The sequence below is a fragment of the Corythoichthys intestinalis genome, chromosome 10 (genome assembly GCF_030265065.1).
Source record: "Corythoichthys intestinalis isolate RoL2023-P3 chromosome 10, ASM3026506v1, whole genome shotgun sequence".
NCBI classification, from domain to species: Eukaryota; Metazoa; Chordata; class Actinopteri; order Syngnathiformes; family Syngnathidae; genus Corythoichthys; species Corythoichthys intestinalis.
The window spans coordinates 28311761-28339182 of NC_080404.1; the positions used below are offsets into that span (position 1 = coordinate 28311761).

Sequence of the window (27422 nt, forward strand, 5' to 3'; positions counted from 1 at the left end):
CGAACACAAGAGGTAAGTAATTTAAGTGCAAACTTTCAACGTAAACATCTTACAAACAAAAAATATTATATATATTACATGCAGCAGCTCTACAAAAAAAAGAATTAAACCTGCAATGTTATCATAAATAAATAATAAATTATGCTTTACCACTGGTATAATTGGGGGAATAAAAACATGGCATTTTAGACAGACAGGTCAATAATAATTACTTTAACCGTATACACAGCAGAGTCTTTCACTTATGCCTGTGCTTCCACATTTTTTTATTCCTCATCGCTGTCCATATCTTTTATGAAGGGCAGATTTTTTCTTGAGGAAGATCAACTAATCCACATGTTAATGTTTAAGTAGACTGCGTTTCGTGGGGAAAAAATCTCCAGAGGTCGTGCTGCCCTTTCCACCATTGTAGTAGGTTATTTTTCAGGGTTAGAAACTCACGATCTCTGTACCGCTCCAGACTTCACACTAGCTCTGTCCCATGCGAACAGATCTGGCTGCCTTCCTCACTTCAAAGTCCGACTTTTGTTTTTCCTGGGTGCGTTGAAAATCAATCGCTGCACCTCGCTGGCGTCAGAGCTCAAACTGTCCATTGTTTTAGCATGTTGCTTCGTTGCCACTACTAGTTTTGTTTTTGTTTTGGGCTGTGAAGCAAACGCTACGCAGCGTGCGTTACAGTGGTTTTGTTAGCTCTCGCGTTGTTATGACACGCCCGTGACGATCGCGTAATGACGGCGACTAGTAGCGGTTCTGCCGAAATGCATGGGAAGTTGTGCGTGCGGTCTCAATCTAAGTGCGCTGTGTGGTGAATGACACAAGCGCAGCATGTGAAGTAAAAGCTAAATTATCATCCCATTAAGCAATGCATTGAACTAGGCATTAGAAGCCGATTCTTGTGCTCGCGATAGCCGAATTCTATCTCTACTATCGGTTCATTGAATATTTAATGGCTAATTACTGTCGAATGGTAACTTTACAATCGATACAGCTGTATCTCTCACCTGTAAAACCGGATATCCGGTCGTATCGGTTTATCGTTCTCAAGCTTAGTACTTACCTTGTTTCGATCAAAAAACTCCATGTAGTATGTATCACCGAGTCTCAAGACACAGCTGTGAATGGCCACAGCCGGATATTTTTTTACATTTATGGGTGAAACATGGTGATATAACAAAGGTCGCGATGCAGAAATCGCAGACAACAAGGAGTGGTTGATATTTTCTTTTCCATATAGTCACCCTTTTTAAATGTTATTTTTCTTTTCTTTTTTTTGTTTGGATCGATTATTTATCATCTAACATAATTGAGAAAATGCAACAGTAACAAAAAAAATACAATTAAGCGATAGTTATGAAGTAGATATCCGTGACTTTTTTTACAGATGCCAAATTTTTCATTGTGACGTAATTTGTTTAAAATATGCGAGTGAATAAATTTTTTTTTTTTTAACTAAAATTTAGACATCAATTAATGATTCTAAGCTAAAAATGACAGACATTTTGAATAATAAATATAATTACTTCTTTTTATAGCTAGGTTGAAACAAAAGCAGTTGCGCGACGCCTGTAAACGGGGGTTTTCAGGGTAAAAGGGACAAATTAAAAAGTTCGGAGGATGAATCTGCTATGGCAGCATATAGACATATTGTTCTATAAAGCACAACAGTTCTTTGGCTTAAAATACAGCAGTTTATTTTAAAGAGGGGTGCAAGAGCAGAAACGGCTTTTTCAGTCTTGTCTGTGTTTTCTGTCATATGTATAATTAAACTGAATTTTTCAATGCAGACGGAGGAGGCACACTTTAAATATATTCACGTGATAACAAGGCATCTTTGAGTTAATTTGATTCCCCCCTGGGAAATATGGTCACCGTAGTATAATACTAGTATATGTATACTCTACATATGACTGGTATAAATATTTCAGAAACTGGGATTCTCACGAACAATCTCCTAAATCTATTATGTAATCTAATAATCGTAATGTATTACATTAATAATTAAGATTTCCAAGTGTGGTGTTTTTTTGTTTATAAATATTATGATGTTTTTTTTGTTTTGTTTTGTTTTGTTTTTAACCCCGCTGGCTCTTGTTTCAGGACGGAACTTTTTCCCTGTCGGACAAAAAGAAAGTCTTGGCCATTTTTTTTTTGTACTGTGAGGAAATCGATGAAGCTAGCGTTGCCAAACCAAACCAAAGTGAGTATTGAACACTACCTAGATTTGGAATGAAACGCTGAACTATAAAACAGTCGCGAAACATACAACAAAAGTGAACTGCGGTGGATTCGTGCATATTTGCTCAAAACATTGAGCTTCATATTATATTATTGTACGTTAGCTTATTATGCTAGCATAGCTAGCTTTAGCTACACGATAGAAAACCACCACAGTAATTGTGTTGAACTGCAAGCAAGAAATGCATTTACCGAAGCTTCGTGTCCCCTTCATTCTCCAGGATGACAGACCGCTACAACATTCACAGCCAACTGGAGCACCTCCAATCCAAGTACATTGGCACCGGTCACGCTGACACCAGCAAGTGGGAATGGCTCGTGAACCAACACCGAGACTCTCACTGCTCCTACATGGGCCACTTCGACCTGCTCAACTACTTTTCCGTGGCTGAGAACGAGAGCAAGGCGCGAGTCCGCTTCAACCTGATGGAGAAGATGCTACAGCCGTGTGGACCCCCCGCAGACAAACCGGACGACGCCTGATTTCTGACGGACGGAAGACACCTGGACTGCCCCCAACCCACATTGACGTGTGTTTAGTGTTATTTGAGTCAAATTAGCGCAAGTACTGTTTTTGTATTTGTTGGTATAATTAAAAGCTCGCTTTCGACTGTTGTACTGTGGAATTTTATATGCTTGACAATTGCTCAAGCTTTTTTAAATACACCACAACGTGATTTTAAAAGACATTCCATTCGGACGAAAGTTTTTTCGATTGTTTCCAGAAGAACATAATTACAACAAAATGAACAGACACTTAACAATCTTGGTTTAATAGTTACAAAGAAATGCATTCCATTATTATGGAAATCGAATGATGGACCTACCAAACTGGATGAATCAGATGTCAGTAATACCTCTACAGCGCATGACATACATTTTGAAGGGCAAGCAACAGACTCTTGAGGACTCGCGGACACATTTTATGAGTTATGTCAAGAACATGAAACTAATATGTTCACCAGATCAAACTGCAATTCTGTGTTTATGGAGGATAAAGGGGGGATGAGGAGGAGGGGGGAAAAAGTGATGCTAGAGCTTAATAATGATAGAGGAACACTTGTTTTTTGTTAGGATTTTTTGTGTTCCTGGTGTGGTCTTTTTCATGGTATTGTTTTGATGGTGTGAATTATTAGTTTGAAAAACAAAAGAATTTTGGGGAAAAAATATTGCAACGTTAACACAGTACTTCCCAAATTGCAGGTCGCCATCCGAATGTGATGCCAGGTTGTTTTGTTGTTGTTGTTGTTGTTTTGTTGTTGTCCGTACTAGGCGAAGCAAATATGTACAGCGGAATTAAACAAAAGGTAATGCAAAGTGCTTACCTCACATTAAAATCCCAAAACACAAAATGATACATTCTGATGCAAATCACATTAAATCATCAAGGCAGTTAAAAAAACATTTGAAACTGGATTAAAACCACAAAATGAATGTTAAAAGCAAAAGTCATACAAGTGCAAATGTGAACTAAATGGGCAGTTATGAATACGCTGTGGTAAACAAAAGTGTTTTTAGCCCTGATTTAGACGACCAAACTGTTTGAGCACACTTCAGACCTTCAGGTAACTTGTACCAAAGGTGAGGAGTACTGTATGTAGTACCTGAATGCTACCTCACCTCGTTTGGTTCTTGATCTTGGGACACACAGCAGACAGGTTCCAAGCAACCTTAGGGTTCTAGATGTTTCAAAAGGGTCAAACAGATCAAGCATGTGTTTTGCTCCTGAACTATCAAGTGTTTTGTACACCAGCAGCAATACGAGAATTATGTGTAATTGCACATCTGTTACAGTAGGTTTTTACACTGGGATAAAAGACAACAAGACAGCAAAAAAAAAAAAAAAAAAATGATCGGAGACGGAAAAAAAGTTACCCAAACACTTAGAAAAGGAAATATGAAAAAGCATGTGTAGTAATCAGCTCACTGTATAAATGAGATTTTTTTTTTTTTACTGATTCAATACACTTCTACAATACAACAAAACATTTTTTTCCTGTATTTTTCAGTTTTTATGCAATTAGGATTTTTGATATTCACATTTTAGTGGTATTTTGTACAGATTTTTCGCAACAGTGCCTATCATAAGTATTCAGCCCTTGGATGTTTCCCCTTTTACTGCATAAATCATGGTCAAAACAATTTGGCATTTTTAACACAAAAATGTATTGGAAAAAACTTTTTCATGTCAGTGAAAACATCTCTTCACATAAATGTCAATGGAATAAAAACATAAACAAAATAATTGCATTGTTATTCACCCACTTCAAGTCATTATTTCGTAGATGCACCATCGGCTGCAATCACAGCAGTGAGTCTTTATGGATACGTCTCAATCAGTCTTCTACATCAGCCCACTGCAATTTTGCTCCGTTCTTCTTTGCAAAACTGCTCAAGCTCTGTCAGGTTGCGCGGGTATCAGGAATGAACTTCATGCCCTTTTCTAAGTCCAACTACACTGAAGAAAAAGAAGCAAGCAGTAAAATTTAAATGTAAATTTTACTGCTTGCTTCTTTTTGTGAACTGAACTTAATATTGCAAGCAGTAAAATTTAAATGTAAATTTTACTGCTTGCAATATTAAGTTTAGTTCACTAGCAGTAAAATGTACTAAATAGAAGTAAGTGCAAATTGTTACAATGATATTATCAAGTAAATCCACCACTTATTTTTGTCAGTGTACAAGTTCTCTATAGGATTCAGGTCAGGGCTTTGACTCAGCCACTCTAGAACATGGGTTCTTTTTTGCTCTGTAGCGTTTTGCAGTATGCTTTGGATCATTGTCTTGCTGGAAAATAAATCTTCTCCCAAGCCATAGTTCTCTTGCAGACTAAAGAAGCTTGTCCCCCAGAATTTCAGTGTATTATGCAGCATTCATTTTGCCATCTATCCTTACAAGCCTTCCAGGTCCGGCTGCTGAGAAATATCCAAACAGCATGATGCTGCAACCACCATGCTTCACAGTGGGGATGCTGTATTTTGGTGAAGTGCAGTGTTTGATAGGCACTGTATTTTACCCAATACCAGTTTAAATTGTCAGTCCTTTGCATAGTATACTGTACATTTTTGTAAACCATTGTCAACATTAGCTTGTTAAAGGTGATGGATTTACATTTAACGAAACACTTTGGGAGCAGTACTATCACATTGTCCGTTTTGCTGGTCTCCTGTGTTGTCAAACCTATAAAATACGACTTAACCAATATTATTTTGCTACATATTATTACTTTTACCAATTCAGAATGTACGGCAAAATACCTAAATAACTACAGTACATGACATATATACGGTGAACTAAATAGCTAAAGTTATGTTTAAAAAATAAGAAGCCTTTTGAACTGCTCTCATTGTTATCAATTTGAAACTATAACTCAAGACTTGAAAGCCTGATTTGATTTGTCTAAGATTCAGGATAACCCAGACAGGATTGAAACCCTACTTCAAGAAACATATTTTGCTTGTCACTTTAACCAAGGAATAAAACTGAAACACTACTTTAAATCCGTAAAGTTATCTTGAAAGGCTAAATGCAAAACTCAACCGAGGCTTAAAAAATTTATTATAAGACGACCCCCACTTTTTCAAGACTCAAGTTTGAAAAAAGACTTTTTGAACACCAAATTAATTTTTATTAGGGCTGTCAAACAATTAAAAAATTTAATTGAGTTAATTACAGCTTAAAAAATAATTAATCGTAATTAATCGCAATTCAAACCATCTATAAAACATGCCATATTATTCTGTAAATTATTGTTGGAATGAAAAGATAAGACACAAGACGGATATATACATTCAACATACGGTACAAAAGAACTGTATTTGTTTATTATAACAATAAATCAACAAGATGCCATTAACATTATTAACATTCTGTTAAAGCGATCCATGGATAGAAAAACTTGTAGTTCTTAAAAGATAAATGTTAGTACAAGTTATAGAAATTTTATATTAAAACCCCTCTTAATGTTTTCGTTTTATTAAAATTTGTCAAATTTTCAATCAAAAAATAAACTAGTAGCTCGCCATTGTTGATGATGATTGTTGTCATTACACCATGCTCACTCCCCAAACCCATAAAATCATTTGGACCCAAGCGCCAGCAGAGGGCGCCAAACAACAAAAAACAGGTAACAAGTAACAAGCGGACATTACACTGCTGTCATTTTAATCTGAGCGGGGCATGTGCGTTAATTGCGTCAAATATTTTAACGTGATTAATTTAAAAAATTAATTACCGCCCATTAACGCGATACTTTTGATAGCCCTATTTTCTATACAAAAAATAATTACAGTACATCCGAAACAAATGATTATATCAATATATTTGAGAGAAAAAGCATGTTATTTTGTCTCATTCAAATCTTAATATCTGAACATTTAAATATGTAAATTGAAGTGCAATCACATTCGTAAATGAATGGCTTCTGGTTTTTGAAATGTAAATAAACCAATCTATTGTGATAAAACAACAAAATTGCAATAACTGCATTAAGCATCAAAGTGAAGTCTAACTGTAACTGTAGTCTTGAAACAAATCTGAATAAGGAAAAAAATTGCAATAAAATAATGCAAACTGGTTAAACTTGAGAGTAGCTGAGATCTGTCATGACAGAACATCGCTTCAATGATATCTGGCGCCATCTACCGTCGTGAATGGGGAGAGTAGCTGAGATCTGTCATGACAGAACATCGCTTCAATGATATCTGGCGTCATCTAGCGTCGCGAATGGGTATAATGTCCAGACCGCGAATATAAGACGGCCCCATCTTTTTCAGGGTTATTTCAATGCAGAAAAACACCGTCTTATATTTGGGCCAATACGGTATAATATTTTGTCTGAAATGCTACCCCAACCTCGACTGTAACTTGACTGTATAAGAAAATTATTTTTGTATTGGAATTGTCCACTGTACATAATTGTATCATATTTATTAAACTTGATACAAGTGAAAAGGTATTGAGCACTTAAAAGTATATACTGTGCTTAGAAAAGATAAGTTTGATCCCACAAATTGAAATGTCTTGAGAGGGACAAACCCTGGTAGTCAAGTGCTGCTTCAGCTGCTGCCCGGGCAGGTTGTTTATCACACACACAAGTACAAACACTGCATGGGGAGTTTCGAGAATGCTGTGCATGAGTCACTGTTGTTGTTGCCGAGCAATGAGTCAGTGTAATGAAGTCATAGTGTTGAGGGGCCATGTCTCGCCTGCATCTTTTTGGAGGTGCTCTCACAGCCAGGTAAGTCCTTGCCATCTGCCTTTCCAGATGGAAAACACGCTGCCAGGAAAAGGGAACACACACAAATAAAAATGCATACTCACTGTGGAAAACAATTTTTTTTTAAAGGGAAAAAAAATCATTGTTAACCCCTTCTGGAGCGACTGATGACTTAAAAAACAGCCTCATAATAAAGACCTGGCGGCCACATATGTAGGCATCACATTTTGGTCCTACATGACCCCAAATGTGATGTCCACGTGTATGTATGTATGTACAGTATGTTTGTATGTATGTACAGTGGTATGAAAAAGTACAGTGCTGCTCAAAAGTTTGTGAACCCCCTCAACATTTTGGAATTTTCTATTATTTCAACCTGATTTCCTAATCAATCAATTCAGTAGTTTTTTTTTTGTTTTTTTAACAGTTGTGTTGTCGAGACTAAATTAAAAAGAGTTTTCATCAACTGATGTAGGTGCAAAATTGAACTGTTTGGTCACAACCAAAACCGCCATGTCTGGCGAAAAGTCAACACTGCATACTACCAAAAGAACCTTCTCCCAACAGTGAAGCATGGAGGTGGGAATGTCAAGATCTGGGCTTGCTTTTCATCCTCAGGACCTGGACAACTCCACATAGTCCAGGGAATCATGAATTCTGAGGAATATTGTCAAATCCTAGAACATAACCTGACGCCATCTGTTTTGAAGTTAAAGCTTGGCAGAAGGTGGATCATGCAACATGATAATGATCCAAAGCATTCCAGCAATACAACCAAGGAATGGCTGAAAAAGAAGAAGATTCGTGTTCTGGACTGGCCCAGTCAAAGTCCTGACCTAAATCCCATTGAAATGCTGTGGCGGGACCTGAAGCGAGCAGTTCATGCCAGACGCCCATCAAACCTCTCTCAACTGACTGCGTTCTGCAAGGAAGAATGGGCAAAAATCCCCCAAAGTAGATGTGAGAGGCTGATTAGTCACTACAGAAACCGTTTGGTTGAGGTAATCTCTGCAAAAGGAGGCGCAATATCCTATTAACTGAAGGGGTTCACATACTTTTGCACACATGATATCTGAGTTTTTCTTAAATCAACCACTTTTGTTAAATAAAGAATGACAATATAACTATTTCTTTTGTTTCAGTCCATTATTTGGAATGTCAGTATTGTGGATTTGGGTATAACTTAACATTTAATAAGGTTATTTTAGTTTTTTTTACAAAAAATCTGACCATCGCTGTGGGGTTCACAAACTTTCGAGCAGCACTGTATCTGAACCTTTTGGAATTTCTCACATTTCTGCATCAAATCACCATCAAATGTGATGTGATCTTTGTCAAAATCACACAGATGAAAAAACTGTCTGCTTTAACTAAAACCACCCAAACATTTATAGGTTTTCATATTTTAACGAGGATGCAGGGTATGAAAACAATGACAGAAGGGGGGGAAATAAGTAAGTGAACCATCACATTTAATATTTTGTGCCCCCCCCCCCCCTTTGGCAGCAATAACTTCAACCAGACGCTTCCTGTAGCTGCAGATCAGTCTGACACATCGATCAGGACTAATCTTGGCCCATTCTTCTCTACAAAACTGCTGTAGTTTCAGTCAGATTCCTAGGATGTCTGCCATGAATTGCTGTCTTTATGTCATGCCACAGTATCTCAATGGGGTTCAAATCTGGTCTTTGACCTGGCCACTCCAGAAAAATGTATTTTGTTCTTCTGAAACCATTCTGAAGTTGATTCAGTTCTGTGTTTTGGATCATTATCTTGGTGCAGCATCCAACTTCTTTTTAGCTTTAACTGTCTGCCTCAGATTTTCCTGCAAAACGTCCTGATAAACTTTTAAATTCATTCTTCCATTGATGATTGCAAGTTGTCCAGGCCCAGAGGACGCAAAACAGCCCTAAATGATGATGCCCCCACCACCACGTTTCACAGTGAGGATGAGGTGTTGATGTTGGTGAGATGTTCCATTTTTCGTCCACATATAATGTTGTATTTTACTCCCAAACAATTCAACGTTGGTTTCATCAGTCCATAAAATATTTTGCCAAATGTTCTGTGGAGTGTCCAAGTGCCTTTTTGCAAACATTAAACGCGCAACAATGTTTTTTTAGACAGCAGTGGCTTCCGCTGTGGAGTTCTACCATGAACACCATTCTTGGCCATAGTTTTACATATACTAGTAGTTGGTGTGTGCACAGAGATGTTGGACTGTGCCAGTGATTTCTGTGAGTCTTTAGCAGACACTCTACGATACTTTTTTACCTCTCTTAGTATTCTGCGCTGAACTCTTGGCGTCATCTTTGGTAGACGGCCACTCCTTCGGAGAGAAGCAACAGTGCCAAACTCTCTCCATTTGTAGACAACTTCTCTGACTGTCGATTGATGAACATCCAGACTTTTAGAGATGGTTTTGTATCCTTTCCCAGCCTTATACAAATCAACAATCCTTGATCGCAGGTCTTCAGACAGCTCTTTTGACCGAGCCATGATGCACATCAGACAATGCTTCTCATCAAAACAATTCTTAGCAGGTATGTGTTTTATAGTGGGCAGGGCAGCTTTGACCACTCATCAGTAATTGGGCACACACCTGACCTAAATTGGTAAAAATTGGTTTCAATTGCTCTTTAAGTCTCCTTAGGGGGAGGGTTCACTTACTTATTTTGTTTGCATGCTATCCTCATTAAAATATGAAAACGTATAAATGTTTGGTTGGTTTTAGTTAAAGCAGACACTGTTTTTACGTCTGTGTGAGTTTGACAACGATCAGATCACATTTGATGGTGATTTAATGCAGAAATGTGAGAAATTCCAAAGGTTCAGATATTTTTTCATACCACTTAATGTATGCTGTATATATACCAGTATACACACAAACAATATATTATGAGTCATCATCATTTTTATATATTTTAATGAAAAAATATATGGATTGATAACATTTTAATCCAACTAAGTTAAAATGATTCAAATAGAAATAAACTGTGATTCGGGGCCCCAATAACTCTCCAAAGTGGATAAATACCGTTATTGAATTATATAGCATTATAGCAACATTTTTGAAAAAGTCACCCTTTGTTTTTAATTAAAAATAAAATTTTTAAAAATGAAGTTTTATTATTTTTATTTAAGCAATTTAAAAAAAATCATTTAAACAAATAGATCAGAGAATATTGTCTCCCCGCCTTTTTTAATGAAAAAAAAAAAGCAAAAATATCAAGGAATTACTTCTCAACATATGGTTCTCAGATGTTGATATATAGCTTAAACTTTATTATTGTACAAGGGTTATCTAAAATTCATAATTTTGAGCATAGCTGTCTACATCCTGAGGCAAGGAAAGACAGGCAGGCGCTCTCAAGGGTAAAACTGTTCTTCAAAAGGCACAATGTAACATTTAATTGGTAAAAGCGCAGCCTGGCCACCCACCCTTCATAATATGACGTATTTTGTCTCATAATCATGAGCCAATTGTTTTACCAGTTAACCCCGCCTTCCAGTATTATAACAGTCCTCTGAGCTCTGCCGCGTCAGAGCATCATTGTACTCCGTGCATGTGTGATGGATGTTCTCCTTGTGATTATAAGTAAACTTTGAAAAGACTTCTGGAGTGAGAGCCTTTTTCTTCTAAAAACAAAAGGAGGACGGATTTTCACCCCTGATCACTCCCCCCGAAAAAAGTTCTTTTTTTTTTTTTTTTTTAAATAAATAACATAATTTATTCTCAACTGATGGTCTTGCATTGACAATGATAGACATCCAAATGATTTGAACAGGGAGGACTGGCTGTGAATGCTCATTTATTAGTGCCTTTGATGGAGCTAGATGTCCAATCCAATGTGACTGTGAGGGCTGGCAGCGATAATTCGCTTCTTCAGGTCTCCAACAAAGTATTATTAGTCGATTTAATTCTAACACACACGGAAGCACGCGCACACGCCTTCTTATCCTTGAGAGCTAAGCACTTAAAGAGATGAGCGGAGAAGGGCTCACCTTATTTTAACTTAATGGAGCTTGCAGGTGAGCTACTGTGATTACACGCAAGCACACATTAGGAGATTCATTAGCCAGCGCCACTATTTGATTTGATTTCTCATCCAAAGTAGACTAAGGTGACTTTCAGCATGTGCAAGCTAAAACGTTTTGTTCATAGGTCTTTTTGTTTTCTTTTGGATTTGATCACAATTTTAGGGACCACACTACAACGGGAGCTTGAAACCATCATGTGAAACCCCAAACATGTCTTAAAAGGCTAGGCAAGGCTTATAAACCCTAGTTATAGCCCTACTTTGAATCAGAAACCCTGCTTCGAAACTTTATTCAAAACAAAACTAGCTCAGGATTGAAACCTAAACTTAACTAAACCCCAGTTTGACACTCTAATCATGGCTTGAAACCCTTTCGTAAGCACTCAAATCTACAAAATCTAATTTTATAAGCCTCAATGAGTTATTGTTCAGCGTCCTCGTGTCCTTTAAAAAACGTCAATGTATATAAATCTAAGCGATTCCAGTATTATTATTAAAACTTTTTAACAAAATTAAAACACTCCATCACAAGTTTAACAACAAAACCTTGATACGCCTCACATGACCTTCTTTGCATTAAATTTTCTCCACAAAAGTGTTAAAAGGTAAGGTAATCTTTTTTTCAGTACATTCATTGTGCCATTATTTTGGGGTTAATGGGGCAGATGTGTGCATGTGTACTCACTGTCCAATGGGACTCTGATGTGTAATCAGCACTGTGCCTGTCTGTGTCCATGCTGATATGAGCAACCAGGTGGACCATTACCCCTATCTACATTATGATTACATAATCAATTTAAAAAAACAGACAAGCACCAAGCCAATGCAATCATCCGTGTTCCTCTTTGCCACCCACCGCTTCTCAATCTGTTTCTCCCCTACTGTTGTGCTTCACTTTGTTAGCAGTCATTCTCTAATGCGAAGCAATACAACACTCACTTTTGATGACAGTTTTAGTTTAAAAAAGGCACTTGTAATTTTCAAAAATATGTCAGTTTCATGCATAAGATCGGGAATGGTCGAAATGGGAGTGTGTCCTGATTGAAGCGTGTTATGTTTTTTTTTTTTTTTTAATTTGGTTGCAATCGCTTTTAGAAGTTAATTCCTGCTGCATTTGTTTGGTTTTGACTGTGTGACATCACGACACCACGCCTTACCTTGCCTCTTCGTTCTTCCAAGAAGGCAAGCAAGCTTGAAATTTGAAAATTGAATATTCAAATTTGATCCAATGAGCCAGATATTAATAAGATTTAGGATTTTGCAGAAAGCAAAAGAAAAGGACGAACTAAAATGGCTTAAAAAATGACATTCTGGGTACTTTTAACCCAAATTGTCGTGCAAACCTGGTTAAAATGGCTTGCAGGGTTATGAAAAATAATATGGTAATAATGATAAAACACGATAGTGACACTAACAATATGCTATGAGGTTAAATATTGATCCATAAGTATATCTAAATAAGATGGGCAAAAATACCACACAATAAAATAAAATATCATATTCTTGTGACTAGCACCCCATTTGTGGTTACCAAGGTTACCTATTTTCCCCTGTTTGAGGTTTTTGGCTTTTTCCTCACTTTTTGGGACATTCAGATCAGTGGATGTTGCAATTGTCTGCAAACTGTGGGCCTGTAAAGATATTTGTTGTGATTCAGGGCTGTATACGTACTGTAAATACTCCTCTAGTAGAGTGCTCAAGACACACATTCGTCATTCATCAAACACATAAATAAAACAGTAATTACAATGTTAAAACACAAAGAACAAATGACATATGCAATACATTGATGCATTAAGGCTAGGTTCAGACCGCAGGTCGTAATGCACGAATCCGATTTTTTCCAACTTGAATGAGCAATTAACTTGACGGTCTGAATGGAACAAGTCGCATAGAAGTGGACCATTTCAAATCCGACCTTTCGTCTGTGGTTTTAATCTGATCTGATCTGGGCCACATTTTCCAGAACGTAGCGGCGGTCTGAATTGTCAAGTCTCCCAAATCGGAATTCATGCAGCAATTACGTCAGCAACGCGAGAGCGCGGCAGGCAGGACGGCAGCGATATAGCTGTGCATAGGGTTAGCGCCTGGCTTGAAATCGGCTTTTAGGGAAGGAGCGCGCTTGACGATATTCATAAAAAAATAAAATGAAGAAAAAGATAAGCCTGATAATGCTCGGTATTTTTCTGTGCGCCACATTAGCAATATTTTAGTATTGCTTACATGGCCGAGTCGGGGCAAACTGACGCACACGCATAAGGCTTATGTGTGTACGTACAGTGCGCGCATGACGTCTACCAATCCATATAAACTTTGAATACAAGACTAAATAGAGATGATTAATATCTGTTATTTGTGTCCTCTTTTTAGAAATGAAAATATGATCACCCTGGAATGACGTAGAGCCAGCATGTGTAGTCATTTGTTATGACGCTTTTGCGCATGCGGGTCAGTTTGCTCAGCGTGTGTCGGACTGCGAATTAGTGCGCATGCGTAATACTTGAACAGGCTCAATGGACAAAGACAGGCTGAACAGGCACGCCAAAAAAAAACTGATATGACAAAAAATCGGAATTGTACATTAAGACAAGGGAGTAGGTTTGCATAGGGACGGTAGGGACATAACACTAGCAACTTTTCAGAATGCTCAAATTGTCCCCACCAACTTTTAAGCAACCTTATTGCATTATATAAAGAGTTCAAATATATAGGTAATTTAGATTGTCTTACCATATCTTGCAAGGATAGAATAATTACAATTATTAAGTGAATTATTTTCACTATGTTCAGATTTACATTTATCCCTTTTCACTTGCTGTATGTGCCGATCCATTTTTTTCGCCCTAAAACGATCGTTCCGTTGGCTGATGACTTGAAGCCATCCGTGCCGCCACAAAGACACGCACACTCACACAACCCCGACAGATTCATGTCGACAACATGCCACCCGCTCTGGAGAGGAGGGACATTAGAAGTTTTTTTTTCGGCCAGCAACAGCCACTGTAAGTCGTGTAAAAAGACGTCAATGTGGCGGAGGTGGAGGAAACACCACTAATTTTGCTACTGAAAGTCCGACCTGCAACAATTAGCATAACATTAAACTTGCTAAGCGTCAAAACTACTGCGGTCAGGCCAACCTCCACAAGGAACAATGAAGTCAAGCTAGTCATCCCTTATTTGGATCATTCTTTGCATTATGTGCATTACGGTAATATCGTCCCTACCAAAGTTGAGACCAAACCTACGCCCTTGCATTAAGACCTGTAGTATGAACCTAGCCTTTTAGTCTGGGGGGGGCGGACGATACAACAAAACTCAGCCACTTACACATAGGTATGGTGTTAATGAGGGAAGCAGTCAATGCCCAGGCACAAGGATAATACTTTGGATCTAGAGTTTGGTAATCAAGCTCGCACTAATCTGTAGTAATGAAGAAATGATTGTTATATGTTTATGATACAGAAAGGTAAATGTGTAAGAAATGCCACTTTATGCTTGATACATTTAAACTTGAAAAAAAAAACATATACAGTATACTGTATATATTTCATATTACCACTGCACAAAGGCAAACAGCAAATCATTTTCTTTTCTTCATTTTCTTTCATTTTCTCCTGAATCTCATAGACTATAATGAATGAGTGCACCTCAGAAAACTTTGCATCACCTTTTAGTACTCTCTGTAAGCAATGAGGAGAGGCAGTGGAATATGAAACGCGCCACAAATTGCGACCCCAAATCAGCCACTGATTAATTCCCACGTTTCCTCATTTGACATAACGACCCGACTGTGGCCGACACCTCAGGGATGGAAACTACCTTGTCATCCTATAACCAAACTTAGTTTGGTGTTTTACGGCCCTGCCGGGTCCCCTCAGGAGACTGAATGCTTACCAAAATACAGACACTGTAAATTCTATGGGAGTGTGTGTCTTTATGATGCAAGATGCTGTGAGATTTATCATCCTTGACTTTAGCACTGGTTTTTCAGCAGAGCAGCTGAAATGGTTAACAACAACAACAAAGGAACCACGTTCGCCCTGAAATGAGTTTGTGACCTTGATCTGTGTTTTCTGTGGTTCCTTGCCATCCTCTTCCCTAACAACTGTATTACAGCACAAATCATCTCTGTCGTGACTTCCATATATTAGATGGACATTCAGTGCTTTTGTGGGTATTCTGGGAAAAGAACGACCACACTTCCAAACAACAACCTAGGCTTGATACACCAATCAAGCCTGGCGTGACACCCTAATGCTGTGGTTGTGAATATTAACATTCATAAAAGGTAATAGAAAGCACGAATATGATGGGAAAAGGTCAGGCTGTGCAGTACAATATGTGAAAATAAACATCAATTATATCTATCTTATGTCATACTGAGAACATTATATGCACCACTGGGTGATGGTGTGACTTTCTCTTTATGTAACTACTTAATAATAATTAACTATATGTGTTACAGTTAAATGTGATTGATAAATGGTACATAATGTACATGCCAGTGGTCCCCAAACTTGCCTTTTACGTCACGACCAGTTTAGCGTTAGACAATATTTTCACAGGCCCGGTTTTAAGGTGTAATGGATAGATACAGTTGTGGTCAAAAGTTTACATACACTTGTGAAGAACATAATGTCATGGCTCTCTTGAGTTTCCAGTTATTTCTACAACTCTGATTTTTCTCTGATAGAGTGATTGGAACAGATACTTTGTCACAAAAAACATTCATGAAGTTTGGTTCTTTTATGACTTTATTATGGGTGAACAGAAAAAAGTGATCAAATCTGCTGGGTCAAAAATTTACATACAGCAGCGCTAATATTTTATAACATGTCCCTTGGCCATTTTCACTTCAATTAGGCGCTTTTGGTAGCCATCCACAAGCTTCTGGCAAGCTTCTGGTTGAATCTTTGACCACTCCTCTTGACAGAATTGGTGCAGTTCAGTTAAATTTGATGGCTTTCTGACATGGACTTGTTTCTTCAGCATTGTCCACAAGTTCTCAATGGGGTTTAAGTCAGGACTTGGGGAAGACCATTCGAAAACCTTAATTCTAGCCTGATTTAGCCGTTCCATTACCACTTTTGATGTGTGTTTGGGGTCATTGTCCTGTTGGAACACCCAACTGCGCCCAAGACCCAATCTTTGGGCTGATGACGTTAGGTTATCTTGAAGAATTTGAAGGTAAACCTCCTTCTTCATTATCCCATTTACTCTCTGTAAAGCACCAGTTCCATTGGCAGCAAAACAGCCCCACAGCATAATACTACCACCACCATGCTTGACGGTAGGCATGGTGTACTTGGGGTTAAAGGCCTCACCTTTTCTCCTTCAAACATATTGCTGGGCATTGTGGCCAAACAGCTTGATTTTTGTTTTGTCTGACCACAGAACTTTCCTCCAGAAGGTCTTATCTTTGTCCATGTGATCAGCAGCAAACTTCAGTCGAGCCTTACGGTGCCGCTTTTGGAGCAAGGGCTTCCTTCTTGCACGGCAGCCTCTCAGTCCATGGAGATGCAAAACACGCTTGACTGTGGACACTGACACCTGTGTTCCAGCAGCTTCTAATTCTTGGCAGATCTGCTTTTTGGTGATTCTCGGTTGAATCTTCACCCTCCTGACCAATTTTCTCTCAGCAGCAGGTGATAGCTTGCGTTTTCTTCCTGATCGTGGCAGTGACAAAACAGTGCCATGCACTTTATACTTACAAACAATTGTTTGCACTGTTGCTCTTGGGACCTGCAGCTTCTTTGAAATGGCTCCAAGTGACTTTCCTGACTTGTTCAAGTCAATGATTCGCTTTTTCAGATCCATGTATGTATATTTTTGACCCAGCAGATTTGATCACTTTTTCTGTTAACCCATAATAGTCATAAAAGAACCAAACTTCATGAATGTTTTTTGTGACAAAGAAGTATCTGTTCCAATAACTCTATCGGAGTTTTAGAAATAACTGGAAACTCAAGAGAGCCATGACATTATGTTCTTCACAAGTGTATGTAAACTTTTGACCACAACTGTAAAAGATGAAATATTTAATATTTCGAAAGCGTGGTTTTTTTTTTTTTTTTTACTCATTTTGATAGCTTACGGTTTTATGATAGCGTTATTGAATGCGTGTGACTGAGAAAAGCATAGTGACGTGTCAAGAGCACAGGTAAATGTTGCGTTGGAGAAAATCTGGTCATTTTTCAAAACAAAACATTGCTCAACATCAGATAATAAATACGACTGAAATAATGCAAATTATGTATTCTTTCTGTGCGGCCTGGTACCAAACGTGATCCGTAGCTGGCAGTTTGGTGACTCCTGATGCAGCCAATTAATACATGTTTTATGGCAGCCAATCTCATTCTGGAAAACAAAACCAAATATTATCACTATACATTACTTTTTAATTCTGTTCTGAAAACAAGAACAACTTAGAATTGGCTGTAAAACGAAATAACGAACCCATGCTAATTTTCTGCTGCCTGCTCCACCTTTTAACGCTAATGGTAGCGGGCAGACACACAAACAAGGTGACGACACTTTGATTAACACTAATGCCAGAGAGCTGGCTAACAAGCTCACTTGGCTTCAAGCGGAACAGATTTAACGAGCTGTCGGCCCGCTTAATCGACAGTAGCCGTTAAGCACAATGAGTTCAAGCTGATGGGTTTGTCCTTTAACCAACCAAAGGGAGTGAGTCCGACACTATCGAAGCAGCACATATTTTAAAAGGTGACATATAAAAATGTTATCGCTCTTTAAAACAGACCAAAAGTGTTTGAATAGAAGGTTTTTCAAATGTGGTAGGAATTCAGAGTACCCAGAGAAAACATAGTATTCCAACTGAATAAAGACAAGTCAAAAGTTTAAAACATTTAGGGCATAGTTGTATTGGGGCGTAAAATCGACTGTTTATGCACATGCTCCATATACAATTTGTACAAAATAATTATTATACAGTACATGATACACATTGTAAAGGAATACTCAATACTGTTGAACTGTACATGACTTTACGTTTACGTGTACATACAATGCAGCAGCAACAAGTCCTGATGAGACCGTCAATTACTTTTAGCCACACTACTATAGTAGCGGAAATGTGACAGAAATATTGTATTTGACTGCTTTGAGATATATAACAGCTTATGTTTGCATGTAGGTGAGGTTTACAGAGCGACAAATCATGATTAATTTACCCCTTGAAGTTCATATTCGACATACTGTGTTAGAATGGTACAAAAGCATAAAGATGGAGTCAACTCAGGTCACCCATACAAAAGTATGCTGTCATAAAACAACATGCCATTATATCATCACTTCACTTGGAGTACTTAATTTGGAAGCAACATTGTCTCACTTTGGTTTTAGCGATGCCTAGTTTAGCACAGACAGACTGGTGAGACAAGATAGTGAGTTCAATTGTCTTGTCTAATCAAACAATTTAACCAATGAAAAAGACTGCAACAAAAAGCTGAAAAGGAGACTTTTCAGTTTTCAGCTTGCAGAAATCTAATCTTAGACCCTGTTTCAACCCACGTACAACTGCAATCTCTCTTTCATAGCACACAGCAGATTGACAAATTTGACTCTAAGACGGCTTTTTAGGGATATAAGCAGCATAGTGTAAAGATTCATCAATTCAACTGAGCTTGCCATAGCCTGATGAATGGAACTGTGCTGCAAGTGCAAGATGGCTCATCAAAGTTTTAAACAATTGCGGTAAAAACGCAGCAAAACATCGACTTCAATGTCAAAAGGGGCTCAAAATGTCGAGGGGAAACATTAAAGATGAAAGAGAGAATGTTTGCAGAAATGGGTTTAAAGAATGCAATTAGGTTTTTGGCACCAAGACACTCTGTGAATAAGCTAAAAATGATTCAAACAGATTAAAAAGCTTTAAAAGTACAACTTTCAAAGAGCATTTTAAGCACTTAAGGAATATATATTTTTAAAGCACTTAACACAACAGACGTCTAAGAGCCAAAGTCCTTGGCTCCACTGCAGATTATCTACCATGCCAGCCCAGCAAGCAAATATGCTTATGACATAATGCCCTCTAGTGGCCCAATCATTTCACAACAGTTCCTCATGGTCCATTGCTTGGTGGTCCCGAACAGAACAAAGCATACATTTTTGCATGAAGGCAACAGTTCTCTTGAGCCACATTCATACCTGGAATAACGCACTATTTTACACCTCGCAGAGGGCGAAGAAAAACAAAAACATTTTCCAGCAAGTCCTCCTTGCGCTCCAAAATAAATTAATCACTCTTAACGAGACACCACTTTTCCGAGTATAGGTACAGTATGTGCAATAAAATCCCATGAGTGAGCCGCATGGAGAGCCCCGGCCCTTTAGCTAAACCCCACATTTGTTGTCAGCACAGAAGTACACATGGTGGAGTGCCTTGACTGACAAACAGCAGCAGGTCTGAAGGACTTTTCTTTTTTGGAGCTTTTCATGCCATCGTCCACATTACACTAGGGCCGGTGAAATCTGAAAATGCATAAAAAAACAGAATGTGATACGGATTCCAGCAATATCAATTATGCTTCCTATTTCTGGTAACATTTACCGTAATTTTCGGACTATAAGGCGCACCTGACTATAAGCCGCCACCCACCAAATTTGACACAAAAACAGCATTTTTAATAAATAAGCCGCACTGGATGATAAGCCGCAGCTTTCCTCAAAGTATTATGGGTATGTACACCATAAGTTATAAACCGGTAACACTTTGACAGCAGCATCATAAGACCGAATGAACCACCATCGCAAGATTCATTAGGCCATCACTGCTCCCTTGAGGGACACAGTCAACCTCTGCTGCCACCTGCTGTCAACACTGCTGTCGTCCAACATGCCTCCTAGCATGCATCATAACGCTACAGATGTAAATGACAATTACAATTCATGTTCTGTGCCAATTATTTCTTCAGTTACTGTTCCAGTTGTTTCATTAATTGCTTGATATGGTATTTCGTGACACTTTATTTGGCAGTGGTGCCATAAAACCATCGTAAGTATAAGACACTATCATTTTGTGTCATCTGTCATATGCATTCATTAATGGCCGTGATAATGTCATGTCATAATTATGACAGTCTTACGGCAGTCTTATGACGCCGCTGTCAAATAAAGTGTTGCCTATTAACCAATAAATCAACAAACAAACTGCTCTGGACTATAAGGATTAAAAATGAGCGGAAACAGCGGTTTATAGTCCGAAAATTACGCTATATGGCACAGCAGTTTTAAATGGTTATTTTAAGTAGTACGCATCAGGATGTTGCTACAATTAAAATAGTAATTAAAAATTTTTACAAATGGTTTTGAAATTAGAAAATGCATTATCAAGTTTACCAAATATAATTCAACTACTGGAATGATGGGGAGGGCTGCAGCGAATTATTTATTTAAATCAGGGGTGTCCAAACTTTTTGCAAAGGGGCCCAGATTTGGTGTGGTAAACATGTGGGGGGCCGACCTTAGCTGACGTCCTTTATGTTGAACAATATATTTAAGCAAATTTTAGCGAGCCATTATGTGTCACATTTGCTTTATTTTATTTATTTATTTTTTTAATTAATAATTTCAACAATCTTCCTCCCACATCCCAAAAACATGCATGGTAGGCTGACTGAACACTCTAAATTGTCCGTAGGTATGAGTGTGTGCGTGAATGGTTGTATGTCTCCTTGTGCCCTGCGATTGGCTGGCAACCAGTTCAGGGTGTCCCCTGCCTACTGCCCGTAGTTAGCTGGGATAGGCTCCAGCACCTCCGCGACCCTCGTGAGGAAAAGCGGCATGGAAAATGAATGAATGAATGAATTTCAACAATCTCGCAACTAGCCTTTGTGGCTAAGCTTTCGACTCTCGGGCTCTTGCGAAACACTGCTGCTGTAACATTAAACTAGCTTCAAGTTGCTTCAATTTCTTGCTACGTATCTTCCCTGTAATCTTGTCGTACATGTCAGCGTGTCTTGTTTGGTAAAATCGCAATACTTTGAACTCTTTAAAAACAGCGACTATCTCTTTGCAAATGAGGCAAACACAGTTGTTGCGTATTTTAGTGACGAAATAGTCCAATTTCCACCTATCCTTGAAGCGTCGGCCGTCACACTCAACTTTCTTTTTTTTGTTGATTGTCGCCATTTTAGAAAATTGGGAGTAAAAGGTCACATGGGGTAATGTTGCTGAGCGTAATGTTGCTTTTTAGTGGGTAAATGAGAAGCAGCATTTAGTGTGTAAGCTACCTCATATGCTGGTAGCAGTACTGCTGACCAATTTATTAAGTCTGTGTGCGGGCCAGACGTTATTGACTTTATGACAGAGGCTGGGGCGGGATGAAATTTGACCACGGGCCGCATTTGGCCCCCGGGCCGGACTTTGGACATGTCTGATTTAAATGCTAAGAGAATGTATTTTCTAGTTATTTGAATTTTTTATGATGCATTGTTTAAAAAATTGATTGAATTTTAGGAATGTAAGTTTAGACATTACTATATAATAAATATTTTTCATTACTGGAGTGTAATGAGAAATTATCATATGAATATTGAACTATAAATTAACAATTTAAAATTAAATATAAATTTATCAATTCCAGTTTATTGCAAAGTGGAAGGTAGACTGTAAAGCAGCATGTACGACAACACCATCCGGGCAATATAAAAACAATCATATGTAATTTTATTATTGCAATTAATTCCAATTAGTAATATTAAACATTCCAAACATTAAATATATATTGTTTGCAAATTAAAGAAGATATCACAGCACTTCACAGCATTTCCATTTACAATTTCTATAAGTAGTTATTTTAAAAGTATTCAGTTGGATTTCATGGACAACCGCAGGCAGTGTGGATCAAGGTGACCTAATAGCAACCATTACAGCACTGAAAAGTCATTTAAGGCATGATCAAACTTTTGAAAGTACCTGGTAAACTGTTTACTGTCCTCGTGCACTTCCATCTCCCTGCTCTTGAACTCATTGAGCTCCTTGCGGATGGCAGCCTAGTGCGTAGACACACAACAAATACAAATGAAAAGCTCTACTAAGCACTAAATGACCACTTTGCCCATTCACTGGCCTTGTCGGTTGGCCAAACTAATGCACGTTCCCACTAGGGCTGCTGTGACTGAATACTGGTGCAGCTTGAAGGCACTCACATCAACCTGAGAGGCCATTTTATGTTGTTGTACAACAAAAAAAACATGCATTTGGAACAAACAAACACAATTAATGGCGCTCCTGTGTGCGTGTATTCTTGTAGAATACCTAACATTGAAATACTTGGAAATTCTAAAATGTTACACTTAAGAAATTGTTCTAGTACATCTTACGTATTTTTATGTAAGGATGGCTGTTAGTGTAAAATAATTGCTATATATTTATTTATTCCTTTTTAATGACATTCATCACATGGTTCTAATGCCTTGCAGTGGGGGCATTTAAGAGTCTGTACGTTAAAGAAAATGAGTACTTGATGATTTGAACAACTATTTGCGAGGGTTTTTGTGTTAAAAATAATTAAAGGGCCAAATCAGATGTAAGTTCTCCTTAAGGATTTTGCAATAATAAACAACTGCTCATAATTCTCTCTGTAATTAAAGAAGGATATGAAACAAATAATTGTGAAACGTATGATCCCAGAAGACAGTTCAGCCTTGACAGATGTCTGGATACTAATGGCTACATGGTGGCCGACTGTTTCGCATGTCTGCCTCAGAGTTCTAAGGTTTATAGTTGAAATATATATTCAGGGGCGGGACTTGACTTGACTCTCGCCAAGTTCCGCCAAAGGTTCAAAACTTTAAAAGAACTCTCTCAATCTCAATACAATGAGCATGCTTGTGTAAATGCACGTATTTGCCTTTGGTGTATTGTCTACAAATGTAAGAAATCCATAAAAGTAATACAACAGTAGTGTGGAGATAGGGTTAAATACAGCAGGGTTAAATACAGCTGGATTGCAAATTAAAGGAGAAAGCCCCATGTGCCCAAAGTACCTTGTCAGCAGGTGTGAGTCGCGTCCACGGCTTGTCAGCCCGCCTGTCATAGTCCTTGGCATCCGTGACCTCCACATATTCGTTAAAACGCAGGATTCGTCGAGCGATCAATTCAGCCACCGTTGGGCGCACGCTAAGCTGAACAAAATCACAGTTTTACACCTTACATTGCGAATGATCACATTTCAGTTCCAATAACAGTGATTGACATCAAAGCCATTTGAAAGAAAGAACTGTCCGCACTCCCGGTTCAAAGAGCCATCAATGGCAGCCAATGTGTATACATTATTGTTAATAATACACATAAATAACAGTTCATCTTTTTCATTTAATATTTGATTGATCGAATCAATGTAAATTTTAAACGATAAATGAATATCGTTTTTACATATTTGAAATTTAAATTGCGGTAAGTATTGAAATAATTAAATACAAAAATACTATTCAATTCAATTCAATATTTATATACAGTGTGGCACATAAGTATTTAGTCAACCACTAATTTTGCAAGTTCTCCCACTTCAAAATATTAGCGAGGCCTGTAATTGTCAACATGGGTAAACCTCAACCATGAGAGACAGAATGTGGGTACTTTGTTATGTACCCTTTGTTGGCAATAATGGAGGCCAAACGTTTTCTGTAACTCTTCACAAGCTTTTCACACACTGTTGCTGGTATTTTGGCCCATTCCTCCATGCACATCTCCTCTAGAGCAGTGATGTTTTGGGGCAACACAGACTTTCAACTCCCTCCACAGATTTTCTATGGGGTTGAGATCTGGAGACTGGCTAGGCCACTTGAAATGCTTCTTACGAAGCCACTCCTTTGTTGCCCTGACTGTGTGTTTGGGAACATTGTCATGCTGAAACACCCAGCCACGTCTGATCTTCAATGCTTTTGCTGATGGAAGGAGATTTTTACTCAAAATCTCTCGATACATGGCCCCATTCATTCTTTCCCTTACACAGATCAGTCGTCTTGGTCCCTTTGCACAAAAACAGCCCCAAAGCATGATGTTTCCACCCCCATGCTTCACAGTGGGAATGGTGTTCTTCGGATGCAATTCAGTATTCTTTCTCCACTAAACACGAGAACCTGTTTCTCTACCAAAAAGTTCTATTTTGGTTTCATCTGATCATAACACATTCTCCCAGTCCTCTTCTGGATCATCCAAATGCTCTCTAGCGAACCGCAGACGGGCCTGGACGTGTACTTTCTTCAGCAGGGGGGGCATGTCTGGCAGTGCAGGATTTGAGTCCCTGGTGGCGCATTGTGTTACTGATAGTAGCCTTTGTAATTGTGGTCCCAGATCTCTGTAGGTCATTCGATAGGTCCCCCCGTGTGGTTCTGGAATTTTTGCTCACCGTTCTTGTTATCATTTTGACACCACGGGGTGAGATCTTGCATGGAGCCCTAGCTCGAGGGAGATTATCAGTGGTCTTGTATGTCTTCCATTTTCTAATACCGGTAATTGCTCCCACAGTTGATTTCTTTACACCAAGCGTTTTACCTATTGCAGATTCAGTCTTCCCAGCCTGGTGCAGATTTACAATTTTCTCTCTGGTGTCCTTAGACATGTCTTTGGTCTTGGCCATAGTGGAGTTTGGAGTGTGAGTGACTGAGGTTGTGGACAGGTGTCTTTTATACCGATAATGAGTTAAAACAGGTGCCTTTAATACAGGTAACGAGTGGAGCCTCGTTAGACCTCGTTAGAAGAAGTTAGACCTCTTTGACAGCCAGAAATCTTGCTTGTTTGTAGGTGATCAAATACTTATTTTCCACTCTAATTTGAAAATAAATTCTTTAAAATCAAACAATGTGATTTTCTGTTTTTTTCCCCACATTTTATCTCTCATGGTTGAGGTTTACCCATGTTGACAATTACAGGCCTCTCTAATCTTTTGAAGTAGGAGAACCTGCACAATTGGTGGTTGACTAAATACAGTGCCTTGCAAAAGTATTCGGCCCCCTTGAATCTTGCAACCTTTCGCCACATTTCAGGCTTCAAACATAAAGATATAAAATTTAATTTTTTTGTCAAGAATCAACAACAAGTGGGACACAATCGTGAAGTGGAACAACATTTATTGGATAATCTAAACTTTTTTAACAAATAAAAAACTGAAAAGTGGGGCGTGCAATATAATTCGGCCCCTTTACTTTCAGTGCAGCAAACTCACTCCAGAAGTTCAGTGAGGATCTCTGAATGATCCAATGTTGTCCTAAATGACCGATGATGATAAAAAGAATCCACCTGTGTGTAATCAAGTCTCCGTATAAATGCACCTGCTCTGTGATAGTCTCAGGGTTCTGTTTAAAGTGCAGAGAGCATTATGAAAACCAAGGAACACACCAGGCAGGTCCGAGATACTGTTGTGGAGAAGGTTAAAGCTGAATTTGGATACAAAAAGATTTCCCAAGCTTTAAACATCTCAAGGAGCACTGTGCAAGCCATCATATTGAAATGGAAGGAGCATCAGACCACTGCAAATCTACCAAGACCCGGCCGTCCTTCCAAACCTTCTTCTCAGACAAGGAGAAAACTGATCAGAGATGCAGCCAAGAGGCCCATGATCACTCTGGATGAACTGCAGAGATCTACAGCTGAGGTGGGAGAGTCTGTCCGTAGGACAACAATCAGTCGTACACTGCACAAATCTGGCCTTTATGGAAGAGTGGCAAGAAGAAAGCCATTTCTCAAAGATATCCATAAAAAGTCTCGTTTAAAGTTTGCCACAAGCCACCTGGGAGACACACCAAACATGTGGAAGAAGGTGCTCTGGTCAGATGAAACCAAAATTGAACTTTTTGGCCATAATGCAAAACGATATGTTTGGCGTAAAAGCAACACAGCTCATCACCCTGAACACACCATCCCCACTGTCAAACATGGTGGTGGTAGCATCATGGTTTGGGCCTGCTTTTCTTCAGCAGGGACAGGGAAGATGGTTAAAATTGACGGGAAGATGGATGCAGCCAAATACAGGAACATTCTGGAAGAAAACCTGTTGGTATCTGCACAAGACCTGAGACTGGGACGGAGATTTATCTTCCAACAGGACAATGATCCAAAACATAAAGCCAAATCTACAATGGAATGGTTCAAAAATAAACGTATCCAGGTGTTAGAATGGCCAAGTCAAAGTCCAGACCTGAATCCAATCGAGAATCTGTGGAAAGAGCTGAAGACTGCTGTTCACAAACACTCTCCATCCAACCTCACTGAGCTCGAGCTGTTTTGCAAGGAAGAATGGGCAAGAATGTCAGTCTCTCGATGTGCAAAACTGATAGAAACATACCCCAAGCGACTTGCAGCTGTAATTGGAGCAAAAGGTGGCGCTACAAAGTATTAACGCAAGGGGGCCGAATAATATTGCACGCCCCACTTTTCAGTTTTTTATTTGTTAAAAAAGTTTAAATTAGCCAATCAATTTTGTTCCACTTCACGATTGTGTCCCACTTGTTATTGATTCTTGACAAAAAATTAAAATTTTATATCTTTATGTTTGAAGCCTGAAATGTGGCGAAAGGTTGCAAGGTTCAAGGGGGCCGAAAACTTTTGCAAGGCACTGTACTTATTTGCCCCACTGTAACACTAATTTATATGGAGATAGAATAGTGCCAAAAGAAGTGAGGTTGTAAAATGAAAATTCTTCCTGTAAAATGACCATTTTTAACTAAAAAACACTTGTATTACCGACTTTTTCCTTTTGTAATAAACATGAAAAAAACACAATGTAAAAAATACATTATACAAGTGTTTTTTTTCCAATTACAAGTGATTTTTTTTGTTCTACGGGTGTTTTTTCTTAGCTACAGGTTAAAAAGTTTTGTCTCACCCTTGTCGCGTTTTATGAGACAAAAAAAATACTCGTAACCTAGTTTTAAAATAAAAACATACCTGTAAAATGACTCATC

At 38.5% G+C, this 27422-nt stretch overlaps 2 protein-coding genes across 4 annotated transcripts in view; one reads left to right on the forward strand and one right to left on the reverse strand.

The window, feature by feature from the left end:
• Positions 1-2085: 2085 nt before the first annotated feature.
• On the forward strand, positions 2086-2843 carry sf3b5 (splicing factor 3b, subunit 5). The gene is made up of 2 exons (XM_057848501.1): positions 2086-2197; positions 2457-2843. The coding sequence occupies exon 2, from the start codon at positions 2458-2460 to the stop codon at positions 2716-2718; it is 261 nt and encodes an 86-aa protein (XP_057704484.1). The 5' UTR covers positions 2086-2197; position 2457; the 3' UTR covers positions 2719-2843.
• A 14728-nt stretch (positions 2844-17571) lies between these two features.
• phactr2 (phosphatase and actin regulator 2) overlaps positions 17572-27422 on the reverse strand; it is a 125474-nt gene continuing 115623 nt past the window's right edge. Inside the window, exons 11-13 of one of the 3 annotated variants that reach the window (XM_057847735.1) lie at positions 23505-23642; positions 22432-22508; positions 17572-19986 (exon numbers count right to left, since the gene is read on the reverse strand). In XM_057847735.1, the coding sequence (XP_057703718.1) occupies positions 19971-19986; positions 22432-22508; positions 23505-23642 (231 nt within the window). In that variant the 3' untranslated portion in view covers positions 17572-19970. Of the gene's footprint in view, positions 19987-22431; positions 22509-23504; positions 23643-27422 lie in introns of those variants that run through there. The other 2 variants (XM_057847736.1, XR_009064576.1) reach the window with 2 other exon arrangements.